Here is a 16,426-nt window from a genome sequence, read left to right on the forward strand (position 1 = left end):
GATTCTTCCTGATTGGATTTTGGGAGGTTATATTTTTCTAGGGATATTTCCTCCAGGTTGTCCAGTTTGGTGGAATAGAGTTGTTCATAGTATTTTTTAACAATCCTTTGTATTTCGGTGGGGTCTGTTGTTATTTCACCTCTTTCATTTGTGATTTTGTTTAATTGGGTCCTCTCTCTTTGCTTCTTGGTGAGCCTAGGTAGAGGTTCATCAATCTTGTTTATCTTTTCAAAAAACCAGCTTTTGGTTTTGTTGATCTTTTGTATTGTGGTTTTTGTGTGTGTGTGTGTGTGTGGTGTTTTTTTTAATCAATGTTGTTTATCTCCGCTCTGATCTTGATTATTTCCTTCCTTTTGCTTACACTGGGCTTTTCTTGTTGCTCTCTTTCTAACTCTTTGAGTTGTAGGGTTAGGTAATTTATTACCATTGTTTCTTGTTTTTCTTGCAGTAGGCTTGTAGAGCTATGAACTTCCATCTCAAGAGTGCTTTCACTGTGTCCCATAGATTTTGGATTGTTGTGTTTTCATTGTCATTTGTTGCCATGATGTTTTTTTATTTCTTCCTTGATCTCTCTGGTAACCCAGTCATTGTTTAATAGCATGCTGTTTTGTCTCCATGTGTTTGATTTCCTTGGATTGTTTTTATTGTAGTTGATTTCCAGTTTTATGCCACTGTGGTCTGAGAAGATGCTTGATATGATTTCTATCTTCTTGAATTTGTAGAGACTTTGCATGGTCTGTCTTTGAAAATCACCCATGCACACTTGAGAAGAATGTATATTCTGTGGCTTTGGGGTGAAATGTTCTGAAGATGTCAATTAATTCCATCTGGTCTAGTGATCATTTAGGATTGATGTTTCTTTGCTGATTTTTTGTTTAGAGGATTTGTCCAATGGTGATAGTGGGGTATTAAAGTCTCCTACTATGATTGTATTGCTGTCAATCTCTTCCTTGATATCCTCCAGGAGTTTTTCTTATGTATTTGGGTGCTCCTGTATTGGGTGTGTATATGTTTACCAGAGTTATTTCTTCTTGTTGGATTGCTCCCTTTAGTATTATGAAGTGGCCTTCCTTATCTCTTGTTATATCCTTCACTTTGAGATCTAATTTGTGAGATATAAGTATTGATACCCTAGCTTTTTTTTCATTTCCATTCACCTGAAAAATCTTTTTCCATCCCTTCACCCTCAATCTGTGTGCATCTTTTTTTCTGAGGTGGGTTTCTTGTAGACAGCAGATATATGGGTTGTGTTTTCTTATCCAGTCCATTACCCTATGTCTTTTGATTGGGGCATTTAATCCATTTACATTTAAAGTTATTATTGATAGGTACTTATTTGTTGCCATTTTTATTCTTTACCCCTGTGTTCCTTCTTCGCTTCCTATTTCCTTTTTTTACAGCAGACCCTTTAGCATTTCTTGCATTGCTGGTTTGGTGGTGATAAATTCCCTTAGACCTTTTTTGTCTGTGAAGGTCCTGATTTCTCCTTCAATTTTGATTGATAGCCTTGCTGGGTACAGTATTCTTGGATTCAGACCCTTCCTTTTTTACATGACTTTGTATATTTCATTCCATTCCCTTCTGGCCTGATGAGTTTCTGTTGAGAAATCAGTCACTAGTCTGATGGGGGTTCCTTTGTAGGTAACTTTCTGTCTCTCTCTGGCCACTTTTAAGATTCTTACTTTGTCGTTGGTGTTTGCCAATTTAATTATAATGTGCCTTGGTGTTGGTCTTTTGGGGTTCATTTTGCTTGGGACTCTGTGAGCTTCTTGGATTTCTGTGAGTTTTTTCTTCCCTATATCAGGGAAGTTTTCTGTCATTATTTCTTCAAACAGGTTTTCTATTCCTTGCTCAGTTTCTCTCCTTCTGGAGCCCCTATTATGTGGATATTGTTTTGTTTCATGTTGTCCCAAATTTCCCTTAGGCTCTCCTCCTGCTTTTTAATTTCTTTTTCTAGAAGCTGCTCTACTTGGGTATTTTTTCCTACCTTGTCTTCTAGTTCACTGATGCAGTCCTCTGCTTCTTCTAGTCTACTCTTGATGTTTCCTATTGAGTTCTTCACAGCAATGATGTCATTTTTCATTTTTTTTTTGTTCTTTTTCGTTTTCTCTTGGTACTTACACATATTGTAGAATTTGTCTTCCATTCTTTTCAGCCACCTTATAACCATTTCTCTGAATTATTTCTCTGGCAGGTTGCTTGCTTCCATTTCGTTTACTTCCTTTTATGGTGATGCCTGCTTTTCTTTCATATGCGGGCTGTTTCTTTGTCTCCCCATGGTCTCTCTTCTCCGGGTGTCTGGTTATGTAGTTCTCTCTCTCCTTTCCATGGTGGAGTGGAGAGCTCCTCTGAATCCACATATTTGCGCCAATTGGGGACCAGTGTTCTTGGGTTTGCAGCTGTTTGGTGGGTGCGTAGTTGTTGATTCTCAGGCTTCCAATAACATCAACTTTCCCCTTCAAGATGGCATGGTCTCTGATTGGAGCCGGTGGCTCTGGGAGGGAACCCAGCAGCAGTTGGGGCTTCCGGGTCAGGGGAGCCCCATCCAGCAGTCGCCCACCTTCTCCTGAAGTGTAGCTGTCCCTTAACTCACCAAAAACACTCCCCATGTGACCCTTAGCTGTTCTTTCTATCTGCTCCGGGACAAGGCTTGGGACACATCTGTCTATTCCACTGCCATTTTCCCCCCCAACATACTTTTTACAAGAAATGTTTAAATAGTAGTACACAATAAGATTCTAAGTAAAAATATAGGAAAAGACCTATTTAAACAGTAACCATAGAGAGATGTTTTACATATGCTAATATCAGACACAGTGGTCAAAAGCCTGCTAAAAACAAATATCTCATAATAATTAATAGATCAATTTTTGAAAACAATACCAATTATCAATTGGTAACACCTACTAATAAAAACTGAAAATAATCAAAGCAAAGTGGATAAAGAAAAAATATGCATATCTGTAGTCATAACAGAGAGTTTTAAACACCATTCTCTTTAATACAACCAGGCCACATGCTTGTGAGCTTGATCCTCAAAATAATTGATAAGTACCTAAAAGTTTTAAAGAACAAAATTTTAAAATGTAACCTGTATGATATTGTTTTGTGCTGGTCTCAGCCTCTCAATAACCAATGTTGTGTCGGAATCAGCCCTTGTGGTTCCTATTATGATTGCAAGATGTCCTTCATCAGTAACCATAAAAAAAGTTTTAAAAATAAAAATGTACCACTTAAAAAAACCTGGAAATTACATAGGAAATTTGGAGCCATAAAACAGTCACAGGTAGAGAGAACAAAGCACACACACACAGCTTTTATTGGAATGAAAGTCAAGAGTTTGGCAAACTCACTATTCATGAATTTAAAATATAAGAGCAGTAATTTAAGGCACTGGAATGAGAAAAAAAAAGTAGTCCAAATAGTCCGTTATTGAAGAGAACTAAATCTCTAAAACAAAGGAATCTCACTTGAGGGAGGCAGCCTAGCTCTTTATCTAGTCAAGTGGCTGCAAAAGATAGTCCTTTTGAAAGTAAATGCCTTTTTGAAATGGATACCTCATCAATGGAGGCTTAAGCAATGCATGTGCAATTAAAAACAAACAAAAAAACACCTGTCAGACAACTTCAAGGAATAGCTAGAAGGCCAGTGTGCCTACAACAAAGTGTGCATGAGACCAAGTGAAAGGAGAGGTTGCCAGGGGTATGAATATGTGGAGTCCTTCAGACCTAAAATCATTTGGACTTTAGTCTAATGTGATGAGAAGTAGATGGAAATTTTGAGCAGGGAAGTGTCATATCTGATATCTGTTTAAAAACCATGCTGGCTAACTGATGGCAATTAAAACGTAGAGGGTCAAAGAGAAGAGTGGAGGTCCAAGGATTACTGAGAAGGCATATACTCAGGATGACACTACTCCCATTAAACACTAGATGAGAATCACTCTGCAAGTGAATTTCCACCATCTCATTTATAGCACTAACAATGGTTCCTACCATTTACTCTGCTAGAAAAGATTAAACTGTCCAACTTAACTTCCATCTTCACTTTTAAAAATACATGTTATCAGAAAATTCCAATTTAAATGCCAAACTATCTATGAAGAAGTAAATTCAATGAATGATATTATTTTGAATCATGTTTATGATATTTTCAAAAACATTTCATGGGCATGATATGCTTAGGGAAGTTAACTTCCTTTCAACGTTGGTATCTTTGTGTTTCTCCTTTAGATATAAAGAGAATGCAATGAGATTATCAAGAATTCATCATGACCAGCCTATGAAACCTCTGGATCGAGCGGTCTTCTGGATCGAGTTTGTCATGCGCCACAAAGGAGCCAAACACCTGCGGCCAGCCTCCTATGACCTCACCTGGTTCCAGTACCACTCTTTGGATGTGATTGGGTTCCTGCTGGCCTGTGTGGCAACTGCTATATTTGTCATCACAAAATGTTGTCTGCTGTGTTACCAGAAGTTAGCTAAACCAGGAAAGAAGAAAAAAAGGGAGTAGTTGTTTCTGAGGCCTGAAGCTGACACTCCTGAAGCTGATATGCCTCCTTCAGTTTATTCAGCACAATGAAGTTGTAACATAAGGATCCCTACTTCCTGTGACAAAATGACTTTTCACAATTTAGCTTCACAAATCAAACTTTGTTTTCAAGTAATTGTTTGTGTGTTTAAGAGTTAAAAATATTCATGCCAAAGAGAAAAAAACTGGGCAAAAATAAAATAACAATAAAACAATGTGGGTATATATTGAAGTTTATTATATTAATTTTAAAGTTATACCAAAAATTATTAAGCTTAATTATGTTTCCAACATTAGGCATAAACACAAAAACATTAAATAGTTTATTCATAATATCAGTATTGCTGTGCAAATACTCAGAATATTTTAAATTTATTCTGGTACAAAATTCTGTGGTTTTATCTTTTGCTAAAGAAACCATTCAATAGAATTATGTAAAATGATTCATCCTTCCATTTCATTTTGGGAGACCCCTAATGCTCCTTTTTTTTGGGGGGGTGAGGAAGGTTGTTATCCTATCTAAAAAACAGTAATATACAAATTAACCATCACTCCACTACAACCACAGGCCACCCCCACCAGCCAATCAGGAGTGAGTATGCAAATTAACCAAACCAAGATGGCTGTGGACACGGAGAGAGCAGGAGGCTTGGGTTTCCCCGGTAATGGAGGAATCCAAGCTTTCTACAAACCCTGGCCGGCCTAGGCCTCCACCCAAGGCTACAAAGTTTCAATTATAGAAGATAAATAAATCCCAGATACCAGGGCCTCCGCTTGGGTCACCAGGGAGTGTGACCAGCCTGCAAACTACCACAGGACCCTCGCCCATGCTGCCCCACACCCCAAGGGATCCCCTACCTACCCTGATACAGTACACCCTTCATGGCAAACCAGCTTCCCCCCATCCATGCACCAGGCCTCTCTCCTATCTAATAAAAGAGTAATATGCAAATTGACCATCACTCCAACATACAAGATGGCTGCCCCCATGTGGTCAAAGATGGCTGCCCCCATGTGGATACAAGATGGTAACCACAAGATGGTCAGCAGGGGAGGGCAGTTGGGAGGGACCAGGCCTGCAAGGGAGGGCAGTTGGGGGCGATCAAGCCTGCAGGGCAGGGCAGTTAGGGGTGACCAGGCTGGCAGAGGAGGGAAGTAGGGGGTGACCGAGCCTGCAGGGAAGAGCAGTTGGGGGGGTTCCCAGGCCTGCAGGGGCGAGCAGTTGGGGGGGACCAGGCCTGTAGGAGAGAGCAGTTAGGGGTGACCAGGCCTGCAAGGGAGAGCAGTTAGGGGCAAACAGGCTGGCAGGGGAGCAGTTAGGGGTGATCAGGCTGGCAGGCAGAAGCAGTTAGAGGCCTTAAGGAAGGCAGGCAGGCGAGCAGTTCGGAGCCAGCAGTCCTGGATTGTGAGAGGGATGTCCGACTGCCCGTTTAGACCCAATCCTACCAGAATCGAGGAAGCCAAGCTTTCCGCACACCCTGGCTGGCCAATGCTTCCACTTAAAGCTACAAAGTTCCAATTATAGAAGATACATAAATCCCAAGAGAAATGGCTGCCGCCATGGAGCAAGCAGAAGGCTTGGCTCTGCTCCAGGCTACAAAGTTTCAATTGTAGAAGATAAATAAATCCCAGATACCAGGGCCTCCGCTTGGGTCACCAGGGGGCTTGGTGGGCCTGAAAACCACCATAGGCCCCTCGCCCAGGCCACCCCACACCCCAAGGGAACCCCCAACCTGATCCAGGACACCCTTCAGGGCAAACCAGCTGGCCCCCACCCGTGCACCAGGCCTCTATCCTATCTAATAAAAGAGTAATATGCTGATTGACCATCACTCCAACACACAAGATGGCTGCCCCCTTGTGGTCAAAGATCCTGTCCACATGTGGACACAAGATGGCCACCACTTGATGTCCAGCAGGGGAGGGCAGTTGGGAGGCACCCAGGCCTGCAGGGGAGTCAGTTAGGGGTGACCAGGCCTGCAGGAGAGGGCAGTTAGGGGCAAACAGGCTGGCAGGGGAGCAGTTAGGCATCAATCAAGCTGGCAGGGGAGTGGTTAGGGGGTGATCAGGCTGGCAGGCAGAAGCGGTTAGGGGCAATCAGGAAGGCAGGCAGGCGAGCAGTTGGGAGCCAGCAGTCAGACATCCCTCAAGAGGTCCCAGATTGGAGAAGGTGCAGGCTGGGCTGAGGTGCCAGGGCCAGCCTGATGGTTGAACCCGGCTGACGTAGGGAGGTGGGAATTGAGAAAAGAAAGAAAGACAGGAGTGCGGGATCGGGAGGATTGCCAGCCATTGACCGACTGTAGCAACTTTATTAACCTTTTGCACTCGGATGTCGAGTGTGACTCAACACGGTTAGCATTAGATAAAGGAATCAAGAAAAAGCAAGCAAGTGCAAAGGGTTAACTGAATAATGCCTTTTATACACAAATACTGAATGGGAGGTCAACAAGAGGAATGTACTCTCTGTTCCTCTTAATCTCTAAGATAAAGCAGGAAGCCAAATTCTCGGTAAATATATACAGACTTCTGATAAGCTATGAAAGATCGCTCTCATTCTCATTCTGCTGACAATAGTAAAGTGCCATCAAAACAAGTCAGATCAAAACAATTCAGGGGACACTGCGTGGGAAGGGACTGATTCTTATCATTCCCTTCGGGTGCAAGGACCATGTCAGCTTACACCCAGTCTCCCACAGATCCCTCTTCTTTATTTAATTTTAAGCTACTAATAATAAAAGTAAAATTTAAACATTAATAATAAAGCTCTAATATTAAAACAATTGCAAACAATGCCAATGCAAAACTAAACTACATACATGTTATCATTTTTAAAACTTGAATGTAAGAGCAAAACTCTGGCTATTAAATAATAACAAAATAATAAGAGAGAAATCAAAACTATGTACATGTTAACATTTGTAGTTACTAAATTAAAGAAAGTCTCTTTTGCTGCTGGTGTATATTTATTCAGAGTCCTTGGACTTGGCTGCACAAGACTTTTTAGAAGAATAGCAGCTAACAGATGCTAGCATGAGTAGGAACATGGTTGAAGAAGTAGCTTTAACTTCTTGCTTTTCCACAATCTGCTGTACTGTAGTCATTAACTTCTTCATATGACTCTATGTTGGCACCTCAGTCCCTTGCATAGCTTTCAGTTTTCTTCTTCCTCCGCTTTGCTGTCATTAGGGCAGTACTTAGTCCTTTTGAGTGAAGGGACACAGGAGCTTGTCTGAGTCCATTGTGGTGACACACGTAATGCTCTGGCACCCGAATTGGCTGTATTGCTCCTTCTGGAAAGATATAAAACACAACCTCTTCCCCACATTATTACTGAATCTGATAAAACTGTTTTCTGGTTTATGCTTCCTTCCACCTAGCTGACTTGGTGGAGGCTATTGTACAGGAGGCCTGATGCCTTTTACCTGCTGTACGATCCTCTGTATCACAATTCCAAAACATTTTTAAAGTATAAAAAGCATGACTGAGCTTCTCTTGAGGTGACACATAACAACTGTCTCCCCCTTTTCATTTTAGTAAATGATTTTAAGAGTATGATTGGCTCTGTCTACAATGGAGTGACATTTATTTTGCCAGATTTGGTTAGGTTTAAGTCCTCGGGGATTTACCCCTAAAGTTGGCACAGGAAGGTGGATAATACACTGAGGACATTGCTTTTAATATAATATGGAAATTGTCGTTCTCAAATAACATTTTAAAGACTGAAAATTAAATGAAAAGTTCCTCTGAATTAGTGTGCCCAATAATAGCTGTTTTAATAATTTTTGCTATACTTACCACATAAGCACTATTATTATAGGTTGATGGGCTCCATAGTAAAATCTGTTAAGGCATAAATAAGAGCTTGTATTTCTACTGAAATATAAGGGGTTTGAAGGACCTTTGCTCCCCTGCTTCAGTAGATCCAGCCTTTCCAGAACTGGATCCATCTGTAAAAATGATTAATGCCTGAGGTATAACATTTCTTTTAATGTGGCAGTTAATACTATTCTCTGTGTTATAAATAAAGTAAGCCCCTAAGCCAGGGGTCCTGGTAGAATAAAAAACATTAAACATTTTGACTTTTATGTAGAAGGGTGTGCACACATGATCTGAAAGTATGCACATCGACCTTCCTTGCCCTTGGTCCTGGGCAACCTGTAGCAATGCACAGCTGCTGACTGCTAGCATGGTAAGGTGTCTTTCCTATTTTTATTTTGGGACCATTTCTCCTCTGTTCTTGTGGGCCACTGCCTATTCTGTGGCTGGAACAGTTCTATTAGGTCCTCTCTGGGATCCGTTGTTGTAGGAATCTATATGGGCTTTTCTGGAAATATACAAACATATTCTTGACCAAAGGTTAATAAAGAAAACTTTTCTATAAATTAGACTTGGGATCCTTTTGATTTTTGTCCAAATGATTTTCCTTTGGCTTATTTTGACACCATGTGTGTTTTTTCATGGGTGTCTTGCGGTGAGCATTACAAATGAAAATTAATTTTTAAAGTAAAAAAAATATTAGATGCAATTTACTTACTCACAAGATAATTTTTCCTTACATTATATTACTCCACTATCCCCCCCACCCCTTTTTTTAAATTTAATTATTAGGAGGCTTTTGGAAAATTTTTATAATGCAGTCTTAATAATTTTAAATTTTAATTTTTTTTGCACCAAAATATGACTGCTTTAGGTTTACTGTATGTTAAGCAATTTTACCATGAGATGAACTACCAATAGAAATTTTAGTTAATATTTTAGGAACAGCTTTTTGTCCAGTATAATTAAATGTTCTTGAATATTCACTTATTTCAATTAGCCAATTTAAATTAATCTGAAAACTTGACTACTATTTTACTGTCAAATTTGATAATCTAAGAACAATCTTAGTTTACCCTGTAAATATTAATGCAAAGGATTATTTGCATCTCTGAGAAGGCTCTAAGCATTCCTGGTATTAAGCTGGATTTAGATATAGGGCAGCTGCTGCCAACCAAGTCTCTGTTGCCTGGGTCCCGATCTGAGCTGGGCATGGGAAGCGCAAAGCAGCCATGGGGCAGGAGACCTCCCTCAAAAGGGGCAAGTATTCAGGCCCCTGTAATGTTGGGGGGGTGAGTATCTGTGCCCCACCTCTGTTGACCCTCAAGTTCTCTCCTGATGGCCCCTCTGCGACTGTGCCTGTCTTAGGTTGTTCCTTCCTGAGGAATCTTACCTGTCTCTGGCTAACCAGCCATTCTCCTGGGCCAAGCAGGGTGATGTGTGGTTCAGTTCTGTCTCCTTGGTAGCCTATGCCCCCGTGGCCTCCACGCCTAGCACCTGCCTTGGGATCCCTTCGCCTGCTGGAGGGGCCCCGGCATTGATCACATATCTTGGGGAACCCAGGTTTCTTCTGCAGGGAGGGCCCAGTTCACGCCATTGGGCTAGAGACAGATCTATGGGACCAACCTCAGCATGAACAGGAAGCTCAGGCAACAGCTTTGGGAGAGTTCCTCTTTGCAAAAGGGGCAAGAGAGGCCAATATAGAATGCTCAAGTGCCTTCCCAAGAGGCCTCAACTCCTTTTTAAAATTGCTGCCAAACATTCAAAGAATTAGTCTATAAGTTTGTTTGGGATAAATGTACAATATGCTGTTGTAAAAAATTAAAAATTATAATGACATTGTAGAATAATATCATGTAAGGATATTCTTTGTTCTAGGCCATGGCAATTTAATTTCAAACTGGCTGCTAATTTATTTTTGTATAGATAAGGTCTTAGTTATATTTTTGTACCTCTTAGAGGCTAAAACATTTATAATATTTTTAAGAATATCTATTAATTCTTATTTGATAAGGCTTTCCATGTAACTTCAAGTATATTAGATCTGTTTTCAAAGATTTCCTTTAAGAAGAGAGAATAAATTTCTTGTATTACCCCAGGCGCCCTTGGAGCTTTCCAAGAATCATCTCTATTAAGACTTTGAAATTTTAACATGGAAAAAAAAAAATCAAATATATATATATGATTTAAAGATTATAATACCTTTTATAATTATCTTAGGATATAAAACACAATATTTTATTTTCTCAAAAATAAGTTCTTATACTTTATAAGACATAATCAATTAATAGCTTCAATTCTGTCCTCTAGGTTTTTTATGAGGTAAATTTAACCTTTATTTTTTATTTGCCAGTGGCTCTGGAAAACTAGGTTTGGTTTATTCGAATGTAAATTACCATATTCTTCAAAGATGGTTCCTGGCAGGAAACTATATTACCTGTCTGCTGGGGGAAGGGCAAGCAGCCTTCTTCCTCCATTAGTAAAGGGCATAGCCAGTTACCTGGGCTACTTAGATATTTATAATTAATACATTATTTATCTACATTTTAACAATTTTTGAGATTCAAATCTAATTCTAATTATTTTAAGGCATTTACTTTGGATAAATTCTATAACAGAGACAAATTTATTTATTTTCTTGAAGACCTTAAAAGTTAACTTTTTAACAAGGTTCATTAGCATTTTAAAAACTACTCTTTATTATGGAAATGCGAATCCTGTTGCTGGAATTAGCTTGAATTTCTTTCAAGAAGACTTTTTCGCCGTTTTTCTTAGGAAAAAGAACTAGTTCTGGGTTTTTTAATTTTCTATAGCTTTTGCAGAGAGATTTCAGCTGAAGACAATCTAAATGTCCGAAATCGGACTATGCGCGCATTCTGTCTTACAGCTAAGTTCTCTCCCCACTAGCACAGAAATTCCAGACACATTTCTAAATTTTTAAGACTTTTTCATGGCGAGAAAGGAAACTTTTAATTTAACATACTAGGAGAGTGGGCTTCCATATTGGATCGCCACGTGTCTCTCCCTTCCCCCATATCCTGCTTACTTTAGGGGAAGCATCAGCAACAGATTTGGCCGAATTTCTTTTCATGCTTAAAAGATAGACAGATCTCAAATTTTTTCTTTCTTTTTCACTTTCTGAAGTAATAACTAACACCCAATTTGGCCAAGATTTGAATTTCACTGCGAGTTCTCTTATAATTTTTAAATGAAACCTTAAGTAATCTTATTGTAAGTAATCTTATTTCGGGAGAGCAGATAGCCCTGCCCTCTCCTGCCATCTTTGAATTTCTCCACACTAGAGGTGGTTTCAGCAGTGGAGTTTCACTTATTACATATTTTAAATTCCAAATACAAACTAAGACTCTACTTTGAATAAAAAACCACATTGTTTTATGATCATGATCACATAGACTTCAACCTTTGCCTCTAAAGGGCACTTTCTCTAGACTCTACTTGTCCCATGCTTTACTCCCAACTATCAAAACATTTCTCCTCACTTACTTTATCGAGTGCACTCTTTACCTTGAGGAGTTCCTCACCTTGCTTCCCAGGTTCTCAGGTGCCTGCTTGGGCACCAATTGGCAGGGCCAGCCTGACGGTTGAACTGGGCTGAGGTAGGGAGGTGGGAATTGAGAAAAGAAAAAAAAGAAAGAGGAGAGCTGGATCGGGAGGACTACCAGCCATTGACTGACTGCAGCAACTTTATTAAATGCATAATGCCTTTTATACACAAATACTGAATGGGAGGTCAACAAGAGGAATGTACTCTCTGTTCCTCTTAATCTCTAAGATAAAGCAGGAAGCCAAATTCTCGGTAAATATTTACAGACTTCTGATAAGCTATGAAAAGTCACTCTCATTCTCATTCTGCTGACAATAGGAAAGTGCCATCAAGACAAGTCAGATCAAAACAAGTCAGGGGGCCAAAGCCGGTTTGGCTCAGTGGATAGAGCTTCGGCCTGCGGACTGAAAGGTCCCAGGTTCGATTCCGGTCAAGGGCATGTACCTTGGTTGCGGGCACATCCCCAGAGGGGGGTGTGCAGGAGGCAGCTGATCGATGTTTCTCTCTCATCGATGTTTCTAACTCTCTATCCCTCTCCCTTCCTCTCTGTAAAAAATCAATAAAATATAAAAAAAATTAAAACAAAAACAAAAACAAAACAAGTCAGGGGACACTGCATGGGAAGGAACAGATTCTTGTCATTCCCTTCGGGTGCAAGGACCATGTCAGCTTACACCCGGTCTCCAACACTGAGGGACACCCCCCCCCCGCACAAATTTCGTGCACCAGGCTTCTAGTATATATATAATCTTTGTTGTTGAAAGTATTATAGATGCCCGCCGCCCTTTTAACCCTCATTTACCCCCTCCTTCCTACTCCTGTGCCCTCCTACTCCTTGGATTTACTGTATATCCAGCCTCAGTATCACTTTTTACCTAAAAATATGGCAGGTCATTTGCCCTCATCCAGTTTATTTCCCATTAAAGTGTATGTGGAGCCATAGCTGGAACTCAGTGGTTAGAGCGTCACCCTGCAGACTGAAGTATTGTGGGTTCGATTCGAGTCAAGGGCGTGTACCTTGGTTGTGGGTTCTTATGCTAGAGGCAACCAGTCTATGTGTCTCTGTCTCTCTGTCTCTCTCTCCCTTCCACTCTCTCTAAAAATATCAATGGAAAAAATATCCTTGGGTGAGGATTAACAACAACAACAACAATAAAAAATAAAATGTATTCTAACTTAGAAATATAACAACAACTAGTTGCTTCCTATTATAAAATTGAGCAGTTTATGATAGACTTTGGTTTTAGTGACTAATTCTCTTTACCTCACATCCCCTTAAAAAGGTTCACCTGGTTGCTTTCACTCCTCTTGTAGCCTTTGATATTGGGTATATGGTCTCAATTGTAGGTTTGATAATGTAGAACCCATACTCTAAAGGGACTTATTGACTGTTCGTATAGTGTGTGTCTGTACATATATATACCCACTTATTGCAAAACAAGGCACAGCATCACTTAGCTATTTACAGACACATATATACCCAAGGAAAACTTGTTCACTCATAACTTGCACATGAATATTAAAAAATATTATTCATAGTGACCAAAATTTGGGGCGAGGGATGTCTATCAACTAATGCAAGAATGAAAAGAATGTGGTATGTCTGTATTATGAAATATTATCTGGAAAATAAAAAGGATACATGCTGTAATATAAATAACTCTTTAAATTATTTTGCTAAGTAAAAGAAGCCAGTCGCAAAAGGCCACATATTACATTATTCTGTTTACAAGAAATCCTCTACTCCTATAGAGACACAAACCAGATTAATGGTCAGATAGGGTTTAGGGAGTAAGACATTAGGGAGTTCCCTGTAAAGGGTAAAGGTTTCACTGGGGTAGGAAAATGATCTTCACATGATCATCATGGTGGAAGCAATATTCTGTGAAAACAGTATAAACTATTGAAATGTACATTTTATATTAATCAATTGTATGATGGGTAAATTACATGTTCACAAAGTTTTATTTTAAGAAATTAAAATCTCGGAGGGGAAAATGGCAGCCAAATAGGCAATGTGTCATGCACCTGATCCCAGGGCCAGATGGTAAATACAACTCAAGTGGAGAACATTCACCTGGAATTACCAGCTAAGGTCCATCTAAGGAAGAGACTTACATCAAAGAAGGACAGAAAGCACCTGCAAACCAGTAGGAAGGGCCAGATCAGGATAGGAGCTGACCCAGCTCCCAGGGGCAGCAAGCCAAGAGAGGAGGGAATGCTAGGCCACCCGAGGGTCTGTTCCCTCTGAAGACAGAGGCACAGAACCCAGGCTCGGCACCAGAGACGAGACCAGTGGCCCATGTACATTCCAGCTGTGAAGGGCTACTGGCGACTGTGGAGTCCAACAGATTGGAGCCGGTTGGAGAGAAAGCCACAATTTGCTTTTTTCTAAACCCAGTGCCTATGAGTTTTCATTTACAACTAGTCACCTGAGGCTTTGGTGCAGTTAGGGAGGTACAGACTTGAGGTGCCTACAGAGGCTGGTGTGGGAAGCAGTGCAGGGAGACAAGGAAAAGCAGTAGTCAGGAATCCTATATTTGGTCTTTTGTATGCATCCAAACCGAAATGGCCATTTTTCCAAAGAGGAGCTACCTGCTCCCAGTAGTCACAGGGCAACAACGACAAGTGCTAATGAGGATGTGGAGAAAAGTGGACCATAATACACCGCTGGTGGGAATGTAAGCTGGTGCAGGCATTATGGAAAACAGTATGGATTTTCCTCAAAAGAATATGGGACTGCCATTTGACCCAGTGATTCCATTTCGAGGAATATATCCTAAGAAAACAGAAATACCAATAAGAAAGAATGTATGTACCCCTATGTTCATAGCAGCACAATTTACAATAGCTAAGATCTGGAAACAGCCCAAGTGCACATCAGCAGATGAGTGGATGTGATACATTTATACAATTGATTACTAGGCAGCAGTAAAAAAAAAGAATCTCTCTCCATTTGAGACAGCATGAAGGGACCTGGAGAGTATCCTGCTAAGTGAAATAAGTCAGTCAGAGAAAGACAAATATCACATCATCTCACTCATACGTGGAATCTAAGTAACAAAATAAACTGATGAGTCGAGTGGATCCAGAGACATGGAAACATGGAACAGAGAGTGGAATCTCAGAGGGAAGGTGTGAGAGTGTGAGTGGGTGGGAGGTAATTAACCAAGGACTTTGTATGCATATATGAATGGCCCATGGACCTAGACAATAGGGTGGTGAGGGACTGGGGTAAAAGCTGGGGGCGGGCTAGTTGGTGTTAACGAGGGAAAAGGGGACATATGTAATTCTTTCAACAATAACGAATTATTTTTTAAAAAATATTAGCATTTTTAAAAAATGGGCAAAGGGCCTAAACACTTCTCTAAAGTGGACATACAGAAGGCCAAGAGATAGTTGAAGAAATGCTCAAAGTCACTAATCATCTGAGAGATGCAAATTAAAACAACAATTAGGAATCACCTCACACCTGTCAGAATGGCTATCATCAACAAATCAACAAAATGACGTGTTGGCAAGGATGTGGAAAAAAGGGAACCCTATTGAACGGCTGGTGGGAATGCAAAATGGTGGGTGCAACTACTGTGGAAAACATTATGGAGATTCCTAAAAAATTAAAAATGAAACTCCATTTGACCTAGTGATCCCACTTCTAGGAATATATCCTGCAAAACCAGAAACACCAATCAGAAAGGATATGTGCACCCCTATATTCATAGCAGCACAATTAACAATAGTTAAGATTTAGAAACAGCCCAACTGCCCATTAGCTGATCAGTGGGTAACAAAACCTGTGGTACATTTACACAATGGAATACTACACGGCAGTAAAAATGAAGGAACTCTTTCCCATTTGCAACAGCATGGATGGACCTGAAAAGTATGCTAATTGAAATAAACCAGTCAGAAAAAGGTAAGTATCACACGACCTACTCATATGTAGAATCTAATGAACAAAATAAACTGATGGACAAAATAGATTCAGAGACAAAACCATGAACAGACTGATGAATTTCAGAGGAAAGGTGGGGGTGGATAGTGTGTGTTGAGGGGGGCGGGGTAGAGAATAATCAGGGAATTGATATGCATATACGCATAACCCATAAACACAGACAGTAGCGTTGCAAAGGCTTGGGAGGGGCAGGTATGGGAGGAGGTGACCAATGAGGGGGAAAAAAACAAAGCAAATACCAGTAATACTTTCAGCAATAAAGATAAATTTTAAAAATAAATAAATAAAATAAAAACTCTGGAACTGTCATCCAGGTAATTTTTGTCAGCTGTGTAATAGCTGTATCTCCCTTTCTCCACAAAAAGTGAGTACAGACACAATTACCTCTAACTTCCTATAATTATGACATTCATCTATAATAAATTATAAAGCACAGGAAAACTGCAAAGTTGATGCAGCAGGATGATAGCACTTTCAGATATTACACAAATTTTTATTAAAAATAAGGTCATTACTTTATAATGTTCTGACTTGCCATAAAATGCTCTGACTGTTCATCA

General features: G+C 40.1%; 1 protein-coding gene across 3 annotated transcripts in view; it reads left to right on the top strand.

The window, feature by feature from the left end:
• The window catches only part of LOC307102429 (UDP-glucuronosyltransferase 2B31-like), a gene marked incomplete at both ends in the record, with an annotated part of 259,955 nt that overhangs the window by 19,892 nt on the left and 223,637 nt on the right, over window positions 1-16,426 (top strand). For 2 of the 3 annotated variants that reach the window (XM_079775985.1, XM_079775979.1), the window contains one exon: window positions 4,233-4,512. The exons of the other annotated variant lie outside the window; for it this stretch is intronic. In XM_079775985.1, the coding sequence (XP_079632111.1) occupies window positions 4,233-4,512 (280 nt within the window). Of the gene's footprint in view, window positions 1-4,232; window positions 4,513-16,426 lie in introns of those variants that run through there. 3 annotated transcript variants of the gene reach the window in all.

The sequence above is a fragment of the Cnephaeus nilssonii genome, assembly GCF_951640355.1.
Source record: "Cnephaeus nilssonii genome assembly, chromosome: 1".
NCBI lineage: Eukaryota > Metazoa > Chordata > Mammalia > Chiroptera > Vespertilionidae > Cnephaeus > Cnephaeus nilssonii.